The sequence below is a fragment of the Helianthus annuus genome, chromosome 12 (genome assembly GCF_002127325.2).
Source record: "Helianthus annuus cultivar XRQ/B chromosome 12, HanXRQr2.0-SUNRISE, whole genome shotgun sequence".
Taxonomy (NCBI): Eukaryota; Viridiplantae; Streptophyta; class Magnoliopsida; order Asterales; family Asteraceae; genus Helianthus; species Helianthus annuus.
Genome location: NC_035444.2, coordinates 12803255 through 12821785, shown reverse-complemented (window position 1 = coordinate 12821785; position 18531 = coordinate 12803255). Strand labels below are relative to the sequence as shown.

The following is an 18531-nucleotide window of genomic DNA, read 5'->3' as shown; positions in this document are numbered from 1 at the left end:
TATTTGGGTTGGCGGTTTATGACACCTTTTAATGAATCAAATCATTTATTTTTTTTTCAAAATGTTTTTTTAACGATTCATGCTTTTCCTGTTATCATTGCAAAATCAAATACAATTTTATTTCAAAATGTTTTTTAGCGATTCATGCTTTTCCTGTTATCATTGTAAAATCAAATACAAATATGAGTATAATAAGTTATATATTTTTTTAACTTTGGTTTAAAACTTTAAATTAAATGATTCATACAACACACGTTATCCATTGATTCATACCTTTTGTTCGATTTTTTTTAAATAAAACAAAAATAACAGATCAAGCGTATACATCGTTATACACACATTACGTGGCAACACGTTACTGGACGAAGATCCGGTACACCCCTATACGCGTCGCAGCCGATCCCTCCCCATTCGAAAGGCCAATTAACAGCAAGCAAGAACGAAGACAGATTGATAGGATCAACCCCTCCCCTCACACCCCACATCCACATCATTCACGTTGTTGTTTTCACTACATATCTTCTTCCTTCTTCTAGGTTACATCTGTGAAATCAGTCACCAATCCTCTTCAAACCCTAACTCAACATGCCGTCTGCTTACGGTGCTCGATTGACGACCTTTGAAGATTCCGAGAAGGAAAGCGAGTGTGGATACGTTCGCAAGGTCACTTTCTCCGATCTAATTCTTTCAACGTCTTATCAGTTTTATAGATCTATGATTTGTTAGCTTTTCGTTCGATCGGATTGCTGTTCGTCAGTTTTTTTAATCTCGATCTGAATATCTGATTCGTGTTTATATTATCAGTAACCGCTAACGAATCCACTGTGATTCATTGTTTTTAATCGGACTGGTTTCATAGCTGTTATAAATTGTAATCAAACATTTAAACACTATCTGAATTTTGATTGTGTGCAAGTCTGATGTGATTTAACGATCCAGCCGGTTACTCTATGTTAGGGACAAATGCTTCGAAATTCATTTGTTGTTTGCTTATATGTTGTGATTTACGTTTGAAATTTGATAATTAAAGGAACTGAATGAATCGTAGGACTTTGATTGCTTTAAGTATGAGATCACGAGAATTATGGATATGTACTACTGTCTGCACTGTACTTTAAGATGTTAATTGTACAGCCATTAAAGTTGTTTGGTCCATCTACTGGTTATTATATCTGGATATGTTTTTTTGTATTCGTTGTATGTGTATTTGTATTTGAGAGAACAGAGGTTTTAATGGCATAGATTTTAGTGAAGGCCTTACTTATGTAGTGGTAAAGCGTATAATGGTTGTGTTAAAACTTAAAAGAACAAGCTTTGTAAACAAAATCTGTCAATGATCAACCATTTGAGCTCACTAACGGGCTCATCAACTTAGTACTGGGTAGGGAACTAATATATGACTAGTTTATATTTTTTTCATCATTCATGATATTCTTATTGATGATATTGTCATGTTTCTTTTCTTCATTTTTTTTTTCTGAAGGTGAGGAGTGGTGTGGTTTATAGTTATACTTTATGTGATATGCTTCTTCTTAGACCATAAATGTTGAATTGTCTGAAAAAAATGATTATCATTTGGCAGCACCACAAAGAACTTTGAGCTTATGTTGTATTGAATCTGGCAGGTATCAGGGCCTGTTGTCATCGCAGATGGAATGGCAGGGGCTGCTATGTATGAACTTGTTCGTGTTGGACATGACAACCTTATTGGAGAAATCATCCGTTTGGAGGGAAATTCTGCCACAATTCAAGGTATTTTAGTTTATATCCTTAAAGGTACCATTTTATATCATAAGCTAGAATTGAGTGGATACTCTTGAGGATAAATGTGAGTATGTGACCGATGTATAACATATGTGAACATAATGTAATTGTTATCTTGACACTACCATAAAAATGCAACAAGATGTAATTTTATTTTGGAGTTAAATGCCATTTTAGTCCCTGTGGTTTGGGCCGCTTTGCCAGTTTAGTCCAAATGTTTCATTTTTCACCTGTGGGTCCAAAAAGGTTTCACCGTTTCCATTTTAGTCCATTGGGTTAACTTCATCCATTTTTCTGTTAACGAGAAGGGCATTTCGGACATTTTATATGTAATTCTGTTAACTAGAAGGGCAATTTGGCCATATAAAATGACCGAATTGCCCTTCTCGTTAACCGAAATAATGGATGAAGTTAACCCAGTGGACTAAAATGGCAACGGAGAAACCTTTTTGGATCCACAGGCGAAAAATGAAACCTTTGGACTAAACTGGCAAAACGATCCAAACCATAGGGACTAAAATGACACTTAACTCTTTATTTTGCATAGTTGCATATCTTCAGTTTTATAATACTGAGAAAAAAATATTTAATGTATTTCAGTTTATGAAGAAACCGCTGGGCTGATGGTGAATGATCCTGTTTTGAGGACACACAAGGTATGTATATTTTATATTTTTATTATCACACTTCTTGAGATTGCTAGTGTTTGAAACTAATTTGCAGTAACTTTTGCTTTAACTTGCAGCCTCTATCTGTGGAGTTGGGCCCTGGAATATTGGGAAATATATTTGATGGTATCCAGGTCAGTAATCTTCTGTTTTTTTTTCCATTTTTCATAACATTTTGTTTCAACTTTATCGTACTACATTAGCTTTTATCTTTTCAAGAGATACTAAATGAAGTCTCATTTATTTATTCAGAGACCTCTGAAAACTATTGCAAAAAGGTCTGGTGATGTCTACATTCCTCGTGGTGTATCTGTCCCAGCACTTGACAAAGATATACTTTGGGAATTTCAGCCTAAAAAAATTGGTAATTTTACATTATTTCTCATTAAAACTTAAGAAACTTGTGAATCTTGATGTTTGGAAGTCTGAGTATTTTATTTAATTTGAATTTATGTTTTTGATATCAGGTGAGGGAGATCTTGTAACAGGTGGAGATCTATACGCTGTAAGTCAAACATCCTTATTATCTATGACTCTTTTATTTCTCTTTGTTTCATGTGTATCAGAATCTTTTATTGTCCTAAACTGTTAAATTTCTCATCATATCTGTGCAGACCGTGTTTGAGAACAGTTTGGTTGAACACCGCATTGCTCTACCTCCTGATGCCATGGGAAAAATAACCTATATCGCACCAGCTGGTCAATACTCGTTGAAGGTATTTCTGTTGCACTTCTCTCGTTATCCATCTTTTTTCAGTAACCACACCTATATCTGGGATCAACCATCTTTTTATTTTATTTTTGTACAGGACACTGTCTTGGAGCTTGAGTTTCAAGGTGTCAAAAAGAAATATACCATGCTTCAGGTTTCGTATCTCTTTTTTTATCTAATATAATAATCAAATTGCTGAGTTTTTTTTTTTGTTACCGCAAGCGTGATTTCTTATTTCTATGTGCTTATTCACAGACTTGGCCTGTACGTACACCTCGCCCTGTTGCATCAAAGCTTGCTGCTGATACCCCTCTTCTTACTGGACAGGTATCTATCATTAGTTATATTATACAATGTTTATGTTAATTTGGCTTTTTATCATTGAGCGTTTGACCCTCGATATACTCTAACCATCTATTCCATGTATCAGCGTGTTCTTGATGCCCTTTTCCCTTCGGTGCTCGGTGGGACATGTGCCATTCCTGGTGCGTTTGGCTGTGGGAAAACAGTTATTAGTCAAGCACTGTCTAAGGTATGTTCAATATGTAGTTGGTTGTAAACTTGTAACTCATTTGAACCAAACGAACACGAACAAAGAGGCATGCTCGTGTTCGTTCATTTAACTTTAACTGAACACGAACACATAATCGAACACATTTTTTTGTTCATGTTCGTTTATCAAGAAAAACGGGCATGTTCGTTTAAAACCTAAACGAACAGTTTACGAACGTAAACGAACATAAACAAACTTAAACGAACATAATTTAACATTTAACAGAACAATAAACAACACAAATGAACATAATTGAAGAAACATAAATGAACACAATTTTCTAAACATAAGCGAACATAAAGTAATTCTTTTATGTAAATTAATGACTGAGTTGGAATTGGAGATCCCACTTTTTTTTACTAGAAAGCCCCATTACCAATTTGTTATATTTATATAAGTAGTTAGATGGTTTTTTTATGTTTAATATTTATATAAATATAACTACTTTTGTATTTAAATTGAGACAAACATAAAGGAACGAACATAAATGGACATTCACGAACATAAATGAACGAACAAAATGTGTGTTCATGATCGTTTGTTTAATTAAATGAACAAGAAATTGTGTTCATGTTCGTTCGTTTATTACATAAGAGCACACGGGGCGGTTCCGTGATAGCCCAATATAACGAGTGATGGGTTTGTCTTTCCACCGCCACTCAAAGTATAACGCGTTATTGTATCACGGTTTCTCGATTCCGTGATATTTTCAACGCCGTGATGATATTATTTTGTGAGAGTAGTTGTTGGTTGGGGGAAATTTTTGGGTGTGGTGTTGAGTGATGACCATCCCCACTAAAAAAAGGTTGTGAGTGATGGAAAAATGGTTGATGACATGGCGGAACTTGATTGGTGCTTGTGAGTGATAGAATTCTATCACTAGTGACCACCCCCCCCCCCCCCTAAACGCACTTCCCACCGAACAAGTTCACGAACAATTCATGAACGTTCAGTTCGTTTACAACCCTAGATGCTATTGTTTTCATGTTCACTGTGTGTCTTTTGTTTTGCAGTACTCAAATTCAGACACTGTTGTTTATGTTGGTTGCGGGGAAAGAGGAAATGAAATGGCAGAAGTACGTCCCACCGAATATATAGAATTGTATTATTTGTTTCATTTACAGACTTTTATAGATATACGATTTTCTTTAATGTTGTATAATAACTTGGCAGGTGCTCATGGATTTTCCTCAATTGACTATGACATTGCCGGATGGCCGTGAAGAATCTGTCATGAAACGTACCACACTTGTGGCCAATACTTCTAACATGCCTGTGGCTGCTCGTGAGGCTTCAATTTATACAGGTAACACACCCCATTGTGTATACCCTTTAAAAAGTTCAGAAAAAAGTGATAAACACACACACGATTGTAACTTAATTGCTTTTTAATTTTAAATCAGGAATTACCATAGCTGAATACTTCCGAGACATGGGCTACAATGTAAGTATGATGGCAGACTCTACCTCACGTTGGGCAGAAGCATTGCGTGAAATTTCTGGTCGTCTGGTAATTATTCTAAACTACTCATCTTAGTTCTGATAATGTGCATATTTGAAAATGTTTTTCTTGTGTTGTATCCTTTATATTTCACTTTGGGTTATCTGTAACCAGTGTTGTAAGAATCGCTAGGCACAGTCGGCAGGTGGGGTACGAACTAGTGATTAATCGGGATTAATCGGATTGAGATTTTCATATGTAATCTTCAGTTTTACATATATACGCATATATTTTTATGCGTATTTTTTATCAAGACAAGTTTAACCCCTCATTGGTTCATTTTTTTAAGTAGACAAGATTAATCACCGAAAATTTAAAGGTTTGACCGGAACATGGCCCGAATTTGTCTGGAACCGCCAATTTTTGGCCGATTAGGCCTGCCTAGGGCCGTCATTGACCGCCTAGCGATTAATTGGCCGATGAGAAGAAAATTACTCAGGGAACCTCTGACTAGCGATTAATCGACGACTAATCGGATGTTAGTCGGGATTTTTACAACTTTTGCTTATTCAGGCTCTAGAAAGCTTTAAGTTACTGACTGGTAAAAAAGTAAAAGACATGTTTGTGATGAATGTGTGATGGAACTGGAAGTAATTTTGTGTGTTTTTTATTTAAATTCAGGCAGAAATGCCCGCAGATAGTGGTTATCCTGCTTATCTGGCTGCACGTTTGGCATCCTTTTATGAACGTGCTGGTAAAGTAAAGTGTCTAGGTGGACCAGAACGTGACGGTAGTGTCACAATTGTAGGTGCTGTCTCTCCTCCTGGAGGAGATTTCTCAGATCCTGTTACATCTGCTACACTCAGTATTGTTCAGGTATTTTTCTAAAATTTATTTTTTTTTACATTTTCTGTTTGCTCATTAAATTGTATGTTACATCTTCTACATTTTGTTAGGTTTTCTGGGGTCTAGATAAGAAGCTTGCCCAAAGGAAACATTTTCCTTCTGTTAACTGGCTTATTTCCTACTCAAAGTACTCAACGGTGCGTTCACGTTGTTGAAACAAATGAATTTATGATGTCAAAATTAATGTACACATGTACACCTACTGAACAACTTCTGCTTATTCAGGCTCTAGAATCGTTTTACGAGAAGTTTGATTCAGATTTCATCGACATTAGGACAAAGGCCCGTGAAGTTCTGCAGAGAGAAGATGATCTTAATGAAATTGTCCAGGTATGTTGTGATTTCATGATATCAAACGATAATTATATATACCTTATATGAAAATGTCGGTGGATTTTTCAATTTTAACCCCTCAATTTTTTTTACATGACACTTCTAACCCTTCAGACATTTGACATGAAACACTATTAACCCTCATCATTAAGTAAGTTACATATTCACTTCTAACTTTTGGTAAATGACAACTTTGACCCTCCAACCTTCTCTACTTAATAACTTGACACCTCCTAACTTTTGATATTGACAACTTTAACCCTCCAACCTTTTCTACCTAATAACTTGACACCTCCTTTTGTTTAAAACATTAAATTACTTTTATGACTTTACACCGCAACATGCAACACCTTATTATACTTTTTTTAATCTATGCCTAACCACGTTAATATCTAAATTACTTTTACTACTTTACTCCGCTACGTCCAAGACATACTCTTTTTATCTATGTCGTATGGCGTTAATGTCACAAACATAACGTGTGTAACTAAGTAAAAAGCACGTAATGTCACGTGTGTGCACCACACGTTAACGTCGGCTCGGGTCAAAATTCTAGTTTTGCTCACAAAGTAAAAGTCAACATGATGGTTTTTATTGTTCAATACTTCAATACGTTATTTAATATGCTTATTGCTAAAAGGATATTATTTTTTGTTGTTTCAGCTGGTGGGAAAAGATGCTTTAGCTGAAACAGATAAAATTACCTTAGAGACTGCAAAACTTTTAAGGGAAGACTATCTTGCTCAAAACGCATTCACACCGTACGTAACCTTTCTCAAATATCCAATGTTATGTTTAAAGTAGTTCGGTTTACTATGTGCACATGTGTTTTAAACTTTTATTTTGTGGAAATGACAGATATGATAAGTTCTGCCCCTTCTACAAATCTGTTTGGATGATGCGCAATATTATTCATTTCTACAATTTAGCCAATCAGGTGTGCTATCGTAATTTTTAAATGACGATTATTATTACATCAGAATGACTTCAGTTCTTAGCATCTTTATGTTTATTCTAAAGGATTAATTTCATATATACCCTTACAAACATGAAAAAATTCATATATACCCAACCAAAACTAAAAATATCATATATGCCCTTATAAAATAGTTAAAATATCAAATATACCCAATTTATAATTAAAAACAATCTAATAAATAATCATAAACAATCTCCTTATTTATCTTCGTATTTTTATATAACACATTTTAAGCTTAAATTTGTTTTTACCTGTTTTTATGTTTTCCCATAAACAATAGTATTCTTCTCATATAATATTTGAGCTAAATAAATTAAGCTAGAAATGAGTAAATATAATATTTGAAGTTAAAGGTCATATATGAGATTTCAAAGTTTTAGAAAAATAAGGGTAAAATTGTCATTTGTTAAATTGTTTGTAATGATTTGGGTATATATGATATTTATAATTTTGCATGGATATATATGATATTTTGCAAGTCTGTAGGGGTATATATATGAAATTGCCCCTTCTAAAACCCAAGTCAAACTGTGAATCATCCATTGACTTTTTAATTTATAAACAATTTAAAAACAGGCGGTAGAGCGAGGAGCGGGAATGGATGGCCAGAAGATCACTTACACGCTAATCAAGCATCGGTTGGGTGATCTATTCTACCGCTTGGTGTAAGTGAAAATGCAGTTGAACGTTCACTCGTATTGACGTGTGTGGGCCCTGAGTTAATTATTTAATCAATGTGGTAATTGAATCAACAGGTCTCAGAAGTTTGAAGACCCAGCTGAAGGGGAAGATGTTCTTATCGGGAAATTCAAGAAATTAAATGACGATCTTACTGCTGGTTTCCGCAACCTTGAGGATGAAACTCGGTAAACGAAGAAAGACGTAATGATCAAGTTATGTGATGATGAAACCGAGTGGCGGTTTTCGTCTCTCAAGTCGGTTTTGAGGAAGGTGTGTTGTTTCTCAGTGCATAAAGATTAGTTTGATTTATTTATTTTTCAAAGGATGTTTTAATGTCATTTTGTGTTGTGTAGCTATAATTATTTTCTGCATCCTTTGGGCATATTTTGTGTCTTGAGAGTTGAAATAAGCAGAGAACCGAACAGCATGTAGGTTGTTACTATAAAGAACTGATGTTTATGGTACTGTTGGCTTTTTTTTTTACCTATCAATATGAATAAATGGTGAATGAAACAATGGGTTTTTGCCTGTTGGAAAACTTTATACGTAGAGGTGACAAATCCAGATTGCTAAAGCGGCAGATGCACTAATCGGTCTTTGTCTCGATTGCTAAAGCGGCAAACGTTAATCATGCATCGTGGAGACAAGTGGGGTTGTATTAAAAATTCTCTAAGCACAGTTCAACAATGGGCTATCATCTTCTAGCTCCAAAACCATCATCGGTCACCACTTGATATCATCGATCACTGCTAATCTGCCACAACAGCACACCATCTTTGTTGTGTGGCACCGCTTCAACCACCAGCACTACTTGCAATTGTAAGTCTCGTCATCACCCACCTACGACATCGTCACACCAACCTCTAAACTCGCTAGTCATACAATTATTTACTGAGTTGTATAAATATAAAAGGTTCTATATTAGTGACCACCATTCTATGTGAGTTATTACTAAAAAACGAATTACACAAATTTGCAGTTTTTTTTGATGGAATAAGAGCATTCACGTTGCCAGACTGGCTTCCCATCTGCATCCCTATTTATTCAGTGGATGCCTCGAAAGTGATCGGGATTGATTCTATTGACCGTTCAAAAAAAAAAAAAAAACATTGGTGCTATGAACTGAATAAAAAAGAGATGGCAACAAAGTGGGAGTTCACTCATCAAAGTTGCAATTTAGGATTTGTTTTCGAAAATCTATATGTGGTGAGGCCGTGAGGGAGAATGACTAAGGGACTCTAATCATCAAAGCTACAAGTAGGGCTTGTTTTTGATATATACATGTGGATGAAATAAGATGAGAGGGAGATGATGACTAATAGGCACGAATCGTTGATTTCCAAAGTGGGGTTGTGGAATGCCAAGAAGGATATCGATGTTGAAACATTGAAAGCTGATGATTTGAGTTTAGGGGCGCTGATTTGCTAGGGGAGAAGAATACGAAGGAAGAAAGGTGGTTTCGTTGGAGAGAGATGACATGACTGTGAGTCCCTTGTATATAGGGACTACCTTTGTTTAGTAATCGCTATAGCTTAGTGGCATTTTGGTGGTGGGATAAGTCTTATAATCAATAGGTTATGGGTTCGATTTCCATAATGGGGGTTTTTCCCAGATTTATTGGGTTTCCTTCTGAATTGGTATAGGCATTATTGCCTACTGGTGATGGATATGATCGGGTGGTTCCGCTAGTGGCACGATGATACTCTAGTGGTCCGTCAGTGATCCAAATTTGCCGTTCAAAAAAAAAATCACTAGTCGCTTGGCGGGGTGGGAACTAGCGATGGATTGGAATTAATGGGGATTAATTTGATTAATAATCAGGGATTAAACGGCACCTAGTCGGGTTTTTTACAACCATGGTAATTACTAGTGGGATTCCATGGCAATCTGTAGCTGGAATTCGTTTGGTATCACTTCGGCTCATTACACTACCAATATATATTTTTATCTTATTTGAAGGGGAAAAATATATAATATAACTTGTAAATTCGTTGATATTGGTTTATCTATGAAAATTATTAGAGCATATAGACTAACATAATACAAATCAAAGTGTTTTTTCTTTCAAATGCATAAAGACTTTACTATTAAAAATAGTAATACATACAAACATGTGATCACCTGCTAGTTTCCATTTTTAAGCAAGTGGCACAAACATTTTACTATTTTACATTGACTAACCCCATCAAGGGCTTTAAAAAAAATTAAAAAAGAAAAGTTAGTGAATATCACATGGCATCCATTGATTGGTTCAATCGACTTCATCAATAATAACACTATATCAAGCTGGTGAATGTTATATATTTTTTTACTATGCATTATATATATAGTTTATATATAGTTTACGAAAGAACATGAATAGTGATTTTAAATTTATAATATATATAGTTTTTTCATATTTTATTATTTTAATATTATAATAGTTTATTATTATATTTACTTTTAAGTTTTGATATAGTTTACTGTTTTTTCCTTTAATAAAACCACATTTCTTTTATTGTTTTTGTTTTCAATAAATCATTTTTTAATCATATTTCCGTTATCAATTAATTTGATATTTCTTTATTAACTTACGTTCGTTAACTTTTTTTTAAACTTAAGTACGTAGTTTTGCTTTTTTTTTCTCTCGACATTCCGGTATTAGTTTTGTTAAAAAGAAAGTTATATTCAAAATAGAGTATTTATTTGGTATCTTAAAACGGTACGATGATGAACTAAATCAATTCTAACGGTTTGACTTTCTAAGCAACACGTTTTATTTATAAATAACATTTTGTTCTGTTTGCCGCAACGCGTGACTGTTAACAAACCTAGTATTGTTTAAAATTAAAATCAAATATGATAGTTCTAGGTATCCAATAAATTTAAATGCTCTAGGCTGTTCTAGATATGCATCTTCTAGATATTCAAATACATCATTCATATTTTTAGAATAGTATGAACAACATAAAAAAGCTCATACTTCAGGGATTGACATGCAATTACTCAAAAATCGAAAAGAATAACTTTCCAACTATACACCTACCTTTTCAGGCTATTCTCAATTCAAACCTAACCAATTTCCAAATTACGTATGTATTGGATGATGACAATGAAAGTGATACACCAATTCTGTTTCTGATCGTTAAGCACAACCGCATCCCATGGATGAACTCAACACCACCACCACCAATAACGGTGGCTTCAAACTAACTGAAAACGACGACGTATTAGGAACAACGAAAAAGAAAAAAGTTAACACAAAAAAGGAGTTGGAATCAGGAAAAGGAAAACCGTTAATCATCATGATGTGTGCTAGTTTGGTGTACTACCACTGTGCGTATCGTAATTCAACCATAATTTCACTCATGTCAGACGTCTTCATTGTTCTCCTGTGTTCTCTTGCTATACTCGGCCTCCTTTTCCGTCAGATGAACATTCAGTATGTTTCTGCTAATCATTTACTCTAATACTTCAGTTTCCCCAATTTTTAGGGTTTTTTTTTTTGCATTCGTGTACGCCTGAGCTTTTTTTTTTAAGTCTCCAGTTGAGTCGCTAACTGTTCTGCTGGAAGTTTGTTTATGTTCGTTCATTTAACAAACAAACGAACTTGAACATGCTAGTGTTCATGTTTGTCCGGTCCGTTTACAAGTCTAGATATTTGATTTGTGTTTATCTGATATTGCAGGGTGCCTGTGGATCCTCTGGAATGGCAGATATCTCAGGATACTGCAAACAGTCTGTTTGCGTGTTTGGCTAATACTGTAGGTGCAACTGAATCTGTTCTTAGGGTTGCTGCTACTGGTCATGACAAACGCCTGTTTCTAAAGGTAAGGACTAAGGACCAACGATCGCTGCAGATGCGATTTCTTTTTTTGTAGTACGGTGATTATTGTGTTCTGCTGCAAATGATACTCGTGTAACAGTGACCAGTTTATTTGCAATCAGCCTCAGGTTTTGATAAAAACAGTAAAAACAATTTTTCGAAATACGTAATACTCTTGGTTAGACATTTCGATGACCGTCGCAGAATCTTACAGTATAACAGATTAGCCATTGCTTGTGAATTAGGAAGCCATTGCTCTAGGTTTGTGTGGAAGGGTTATGATCCTTAAAGAAAGCATTTACAGTAAACCATGTTATAGATAAGCTGATATAGTTGGCAACATCCTAGCCAATGAAGCAGATGATAACAGAACTTATAATAAGTTGCAACTTAATTAGTAGTCTTAAATAATGGATGGACAAAACTTACATTCAGTATGTTGTTTTAAATATTTAAATAGTTCTAGACACTCGTGTATTTAGCATAGTTGTTAAAAGCCATCGCCTCTTGCGCCTAGGCCCAATTTCTTAGCTAGGCGAGGCAATTACGCCTTAAGTCAAGGCAATTGCGCTTTAATTCTCTAGGTGATGGTTCATGCTCAAATTCTGGCGAGATTCCTAGATTATTGAGAGTTTTCAGTCAAATTCTCTAAATTCTGGCAAGATTCTAGCTATATTTCTACTTTTATCTAACGAAACTGCTTTTCTACACTAATAAACTAGCATTTTATAACTTTTGGTACTAAATAGACGATATTAAATGTTGTATAATAGCTTTAGTTTATTTTATTTGAAGTATAGTATTAATTTTCTATTATATAAAAATATTTTAAGTTTTTTTTTTGTTGTACGCTTTTTTTTCTCAGGCCCGCGCTTTTTTTGCGCCTAGGCCCCAGGCGAGGCCTATGCGCCTTGAGTGCGTCTAACGCCTTTAATAACTATGGTATTTAGGAACAAAAAATAGATCCTGTGTTCTGTCATTTTTCTTCTTGAGCCGTGTTTTACTGTTTCTTAAGAAAGACTACGCAAGATCAACAATAAGTTTTAATCTTGCTCCTAATTTGTAAGGTGGTTGTCACTCTTTATATGCTATCTGCTTTGGGAAGATTGGTGTCGGGTGTTACTGTTGCTTATGCTGGTATGTGCCAATCTCTCTCTCACAAAAAAAAAAAAAAAAAAAAAAAAAAAAAAAAAAAAAAACATTGTTGACGGAAGTTCTATTAGTTGATCAACTCCTTTTGTTGTTGCGCTAGTCTTTTTGGAAATTTATCATGTGCAACAATGCAAGTTTTACATTTGATTTGTTGTTACTTTGGCAACAGGAGTGAGCTTGTTTTGTCTGTATATTCTTGCTGAAAATTCATCGTTGTTTGGGACGTGCTCGTCAAAATTTAGCTGGAGAAGAGATAGCCCTAATGATGTGCTAGATACCACATAACTCCCTGTAATTTACTTGGTGCATGTTCTGCCAAATATATCTATCATTCTTCCATTCTGTATCAGTCACATTTTAGTATTATGTTACCAGGTTTATATTAGAAATGCCTTCCTGAAATTTTGTATCCGACATTAAAACATGTTTAGTCTGAGGTGATGTACAATGTTTTTGGCATTTATAACATCCAAACCTCGTACCTTAAAATAGCATGTCTGAGCCGTGAAGCAAGCGTTTAGGAAAACAGAGATGAGAGAGACGCAAGCTGCTTTTATATAAAACTTACCTGGCTATATTAAGGCACGCGCGCTTCACAGACGTGATGCACGCGACACCTTGTGCATCGAGTTTTCGTACCCAACTTTTTTAAGCTGCATCTTCGGAAAATCCATCAAATTGTAAAAAAAATAAATATGTGGATATAATCTTCTTGTGTTGTTTTTCAATATTTTAGTCTACTCTTTTAGCTTAATTTATTTAGAATCTTGTACAAACGAAATTCTAAATAAAATAACAAATATTCATACAAAAACATGAAAGAGGGGTCACACATGTAGTGTTGTCCAATTTTTTAGCTCGCGGCTCGGCTAGTAGCTCGCTCGAAAGAAGCTCGAGAAAAACTAGCTAAAAAAACTCAATTTGAGATGACGTTAGCCGAGCTGGCTCATTTGGTAATTGAACCAAGCTCGGCCCGTTGGCTCATTCTTAGACTCATTTAACTTCAAGCTAGAGCTGAAACGAGTCGCCTCAATTAATTTCAAACTTGAGCTCGATCCCAACCTGGCTCGACTCGTTTACAGCCCTACACCCTACACACATGAAGTGACACAGCCACCACTTCGCTAACAAAATTCAACCAGACATTCTCTTCTTAGCATATCAAAATTAATCGAAAACAATGGTTAAAACATGGTCATAAACAACACGGCCGGATTTATTATCATTGTTTATCCTTGTCACCGATCAATATGTCTTTCCAAGCCTCATAAAACATCCATGTGATGCCGGATGATGGCATAACCTTCAAACAACTTGCACCCCATCCTCTATATAATCCGATCAATCCCTCTTCTCTGACAACTTCGGCTAACGCAGCCGCCATGTGTGGTGGGCACTTACCTTGCAGAGCCCCGACCATTAGCCGTTTCCTTGCTACCTCTAAAGGGAAACTTATTGTACTTGCAGTTAAACCTAACCACCAAACAAGTTTAAAGATGAGCAAGTCCTTCACTTTTCATCTCGCAAAACCAATTCAATAAATATTTTTAAAATTTGGATCCTAAAATAGGATCCATAGGCTGTGGCACAGTGTTTGGCATTGCGTTATTCAAGAGATTTTGGCATGTAACATAAAAAATGTGAAAACACGACTATAATGCAATAATCAAAGCACGACGTAAGTTAACTAGCGATGATTTTTTAATGTGCTTTTTTGTTCAAAGTTGTAAGACCATGTGTAGTGCGGGAGTGAAGTGGCGTGAAAAGGCCAACTTCACGCCCCATAATGCCCAAACACCGTCCCCCAGGGCGTGATCTTCATATTTTTGCCCCTGGCGTTACCAGTAAAACGCTGCTTTTGTTGTTGGTTTTAAATGAAGTGGCTGCTTTTGTTTTATTTTTCTAATAAAAATAATAATTGGGTAGTCGTTGCAAGGGCATTATACTACTACACCACTTTTGAACTTCAACTCCCATAATGCCCCTTGCTGACTAGGACGCCACGGCCCACGTGTCGTATAATGCCCAAGGGAGGGACTTGAACTTCAAGCCCCACTACACATGGTCTAATAATCAAAACAAAGGTGTTTTGATTGTTTTGACAAATTTCGATTAAATTAAACTAAAATGACTAAATTGCACAAAAATGTAGCAAACTTTACTAAACTTGAAATTTGAGGTAACCAACTTCTTTTGTGTTTTAAGGTAACCGACTTCTATTTGGATTTTTTAAAAAGTTTTAACCTTTGTGTATGTTAGTTTTATAAGTTGTTTATTTTAAAAAACAAAAAATCAAGGTTGGTGACCTTAAAACACAAAAAAAAAATCAAACACTGGTTATCCAAAATGGAAAATTTGCTAAAGAATGTTATCATTTTGTGCAATTTGATTTTGACCCAAAAAAAGGACATTCTTTTGTATTACTCAAATTTAGAACACAACAGTTTGACTAATTTAACGGTAAATCTTGACTATATAACGGTAAAGCATGAACAAACAAACCTGAAAGAGCTCCAATCAGTAGCATCTCGGGACGGCTCAATGATTTCTTTTTTTGAGCCGTGCAGTATGACTTTTTAATGGTATCATACATAAAATAGTAACAAGTACTATATGGCAGCATTCCGATCAATGTTGGAGAAAGACCAGAATAAAAAGAACCAATCCCGCCATTTTTAAACATTTTCTGAACAGCAACACTCAAACTAGGATAAGTATCCGGACTCACAGTCAACCGATCCTGTACAAAATGGAAACATAACAACGCAATCAACATAACCAATAAAAAAATCATCAATCTTAGGGATGGGATCGGTACAGTACCTGTACTGGTATTTTGGTACGGTACCCGTTTTGGTACCACTTTGTTTTTATTTTAGTTTTTGAGCACTCGTACGGGTACCATATAAGTAATCTTAGGGATGGGATCGGTACAGTACCCGTACTGATATTTCGGTACGGTACCCGTTTTGGTACCACTTTGTTTTTAATTTAGTTTTTGAGCACTCGTATGGGTACCATATAAGTAAAATTGTTATAGTACCAATACTGACGAGTACCAAATAGATAAAACTGGCACGAGTACCAATATGATACGGGTACCAAATAGGTAAAATCAATACGAGTACCATAAAAACCGTAATACGAACCAAATCCGAAATCAATAAAACTAGGTACCAATACATGTACCGAATACCCAAAATCAGTACGGGAGTGGGTATGAGTATTTGGGAAAAAATTATCATCCCTAATCAATCTAGAACAATTATGGGTTCAATGGTTTAGGTAATTACCTTTATAACTTCAAGAGGATGGCATGCAAGGGTGCCGGCAATCCCTGCGGCTGCACCACCAACGGCGACCGGTGAGAGCCATGAGAGCGAGAAACTTAGTTTGACCGGACCGATTTGCACATTCGGACACTCTTCTTGACTCCATTTTTCTTTTGCTGATGTCATTACTCGTTTCACATATTCAAATGTTCCAAGTTCAATTGCTTGTGTGGGAACAATTCGTATCATGTTAATTGCATTGCCGGCCCAGAGTCCTTGCCAACCCTGTTTTTCAAATACCTCTAGAAAACTACCGGATATCGTTTTTGAACCAACACCGACCACCATTCGAGTTCTGCGTAAATTAGCTTTATATGTTTAAAGTCGAACCAAACATATACGGACAAAAAACAGGTCCTTTCAGGGATCTTTTATATGTATCGACATATCCAAATAACTAAATTTAACAATTTAATTTAAATTTGTGGATATTGCGAACCTTATGGTTTCTAGAGGAGCAAGAACAGCTTTGGTCATAGCCCCAGCCAAAGCACCACTAAGAAACTCCCCAGCTTCTCTTGTCTTCACAAATTTCTGAAGCAAGTTAACGAATTTCGCTTCAATTTACACAAATAAACATCGCTTCAATTTACACAAATAAACATAACAGAGAAGCAAAAACCAATCAAAAGCAGGGGTGTAAACAAGCCCAAAGGCTCGAGAGCTACTCATGATCAGCTTGATTAAAAGCTCGAACGGGCCGAGCCCTAACGAGCACGAGCCTGATATAGAGCCCGTTTAGTTACCGAGCCCGAGCTTGAGCCTGAAATACAAAGCTCGTGAGCCTAAATGAGCCCAAACAAAATTTTAGCTTTTTTTTATATATGATATAATAATAAATTAGTTTATATATATATATAGGATTAGGTTCAAGAGCGAACACTAGTGTAGCTTGCGAACTGAGTGAACTAATCCTGGCCATACACGTGTGTAGATTAATGGCCAGGATTTGATGTTGAAATACACTAATGTATTTTACGATTTGATGATGAGATCCTAGCTCGCTTAAGCGATATTGAAATGAGCTCGACCCGAGTTTTTAGCTCGTTTGAGGTTGTTCGCAAAATAGCTCGAGCGAGTCAAGACGAGCTCGAGCTTTGGGTTTTACTCGCGAGCCGAGCTCGAATAAGTAAGCTCAAACCGAGCTCGAGCTTCATAAAAACATGACAAGCCTAGTCGGTCTCAGGGCACTCGTGTACAACCCTAAGAAAGATAACAAGATTACACAAAAGATCAGTGGCGTGCCCATGATTTATTTTCTTGTTTTGTGTGTGTGTGTGTTGTGGGGGGGGGGGGGGGGGGGGGGGTTAACCGAACTTTTAAGGGGGCGATCGAGATTTTTGCCTAAAGGTTACACTAATTAATACAGACATTGTCTTCAAATTAAGAAATGATCAAGCAATAACTTGTATACACTCACTTTCATTTCAAACACAATTTGTGTGTCATAATTCCCAAACAATCAATCATATAAAAACACTAACTCAAACAACTGCAATTGCCCATTATGTAACTTAACCATAATTAACTAACACTTACAGCAATCGGTCGTCGAAAATCGGGAAGTTGAAACTCCATCGAAAACGAATCACCTTTATTGCCATTTTGACCTAAAAAATCAAAGTCAAGATTCTTGTGTAATGGCACAGCGTCTATAATCGCTCCATATGCATCATCCATTGCACAAAAACTCTTTCTTTGCTGCTCCATTCAACAAAAAAAAAAATTAAATTAAAAAACAAAAAGTGTAGATAGATATTTCTTTGATGTCCCGTTAAACAAAATATCAACAAAAAGGAAAAACACAAAAGTTGTGTACCTGGGGATGTGATGTTGATTTGGGGGTCATGTTATTAGGGTGGTGAGCCCGCCACCCGTTGTCGGTGTATGGATATTTTGGTTACGGTCGCCGTCGGTCGTCACGCTTTGAAAGAGAAATACTAGAAGTTTTGTGTTTTTGCTACTGTTGTCATCAGTCTCGAAGTTGACGATTATCAAGTTTTGTATATTTTAGGAAGATATTTTGGGGGTGGAATGTGGTTAGGGTTTTTCTTTTCTTTTTGGGCCCATTAGTAAAAGGCGGCTTTATCTTTGTTTTCACTATTCATAACGGTAACAATCACATTTTTTATTTTGTTTTGAGCGATCACTTTCTTGTAGTAAACTATCGTACCTTTAAATTGGAAATTCTCGTTGTCTCATTCT

The 18531-nt window shown here is 35.8% G+C and overlaps 3 protein-coding genes across 3 annotated transcripts; 2 read left to right on the top strand and 1 right to left on the bottom strand.

Annotated features, from left to right (window-relative positions):
- The first annotated feature begins 421 nt into the window (after positions 1-421).
- On the top strand, positions 422-8553 carry LOC110894125 (V-type proton ATPase catalytic subunit A). The gene is made up of 20 exons (XM_022141307.2): positions 422-663; positions 1626-1752; positions 2365-2420; positions 2510-2566; positions 2685-2796; positions 2900-2937; positions 3047-3148; positions 3242-3298; positions 3400-3471; positions 3575-3676; positions 4711-4773; positions 4871-5003; positions 5101-5207; positions 5820-6014; positions 6095-6181; positions 6270-6374; positions 7041-7138; positions 7236-7314; positions 7933-8021; positions 8112-8553. The coding sequence occupies exons 1-20, from the start codon at positions 586-588 to the stop codon at positions 8224-8226; spliced, it is 1872 nt and encodes a 623-aa protein (XP_021996999.1). The 5' UTR covers positions 422-585; the 3' UTR covers positions 8227-8553.
- Positions 8554-11081: 2528 nt separating this feature from the next.
- On the top strand, positions 11082-13396 carry LOC110894126 (reticulon-like protein B22). Its single transcript, XM_022141308.2, has 4 exons — positions 11082-11458; positions 11705-11846; positions 12910-12979; positions 13164-13396. The coding sequence occupies exons 1-4, from the start codon at positions 11181-11183 to the stop codon at positions 13277-13279; spliced, it is 606 nt and encodes a 201-aa protein (XP_021997000.1). The 5' UTR covers positions 11082-11180; the 3' UTR covers positions 13280-13396.
- Positions 13397-14114: 718 nt separating this feature from the next.
- Positions 14115-18337, bottom strand: LOC110894128 (probable mitochondrial adenine nucleotide transporter BTL1). Its single transcript, XM_022141310.2, has 6 exons — positions 18146-18337; positions 17866-18027; positions 16766-16860; positions 16288-16621; positions 15497-15734; positions 14115-14467 (listed from the first exon to the last, which is right to left on the bottom strand). Exons 1-6 carry the CDS (start codon positions 18173-18175, stop codon positions 14217-14219), a joined length of 1110 nt encoding a protein of 369 aa, XP_021997002.1. The 5' UTR covers positions 18176-18337; the 3' UTR covers positions 14115-14216.
- Positions 18338-18531: the final 194 nt, after the last annotated feature.

What these genes read in the sequence shown, in the direction of transcription:
- LOC110894125 (XM_022141307.2), top strand. Translation starts at nt 586, where the DNA reads ATGCCGTCTGCTTACGGTGCTCGATTGACGACCTTTGAAGATTCCGAG. An exon ending in AAATTCTGCCACAATTCAAG is followed by an intron (nt 1,753 to 2,364) that starts GTATTTTAGTTT and finishes AATGTATTTCAG; the next exon opens with TTTATGAAGAAACCGCTGGG. An exon ending in ATATATTTGATGGTATCCAG is followed by an intron (nt 2,567 to 2,684) that starts GTCAGTAATCTT and finishes TTATTTATTCAG; the next exon opens with AGACCTCTGAAAACTATTGC.
- LOC110894126 (XM_022141308.2), top strand. Translation starts at nt 11,181, where the DNA reads ATGGATGAACTCAACACCACCACCACCAATAACGGTGGCTTCAAACTA. An exon ending in TTCCGTCAGATGAACATTCA is followed by an intron (nt 11,459 to 11,704) that starts GTATGTTTCTGC and finishes CTGATATTGCAG; the next exon opens with GGTGCCTGTGGATCCTCTGG. An exon ending in TGTTACTGTTGCTTATGCTG is followed by an intron (nt 12,980 to 13,163) that starts GTATGTGCCAAT and finishes CTTTGGCAACAG; the next exon opens with GAGTGAGCTTGTTTTGTCTG.
- LOC110894128 (XM_022141310.2), bottom strand. Translation starts at nt 18,175, where the DNA reads ATGACCCCCAAATCAACATCACATCCCCAG. An exon ending in AATCAACATCACATCCCCAG is followed by an intron (nt 18,028 to 18,145) that starts GTACACAACTTT and finishes TGAATGGAGCAG; the next exon opens with CAAAGAAAGAGTTTTTGTGC. An exon ending in ATCCTCTTGAAGTTATAAAG is followed by an intron (nt 15,735 to 16,287) that starts GTAATTACCTAA and finishes CATTTTGTACAG; the next exon opens with GATCGGTTGACTGTGAGTCC.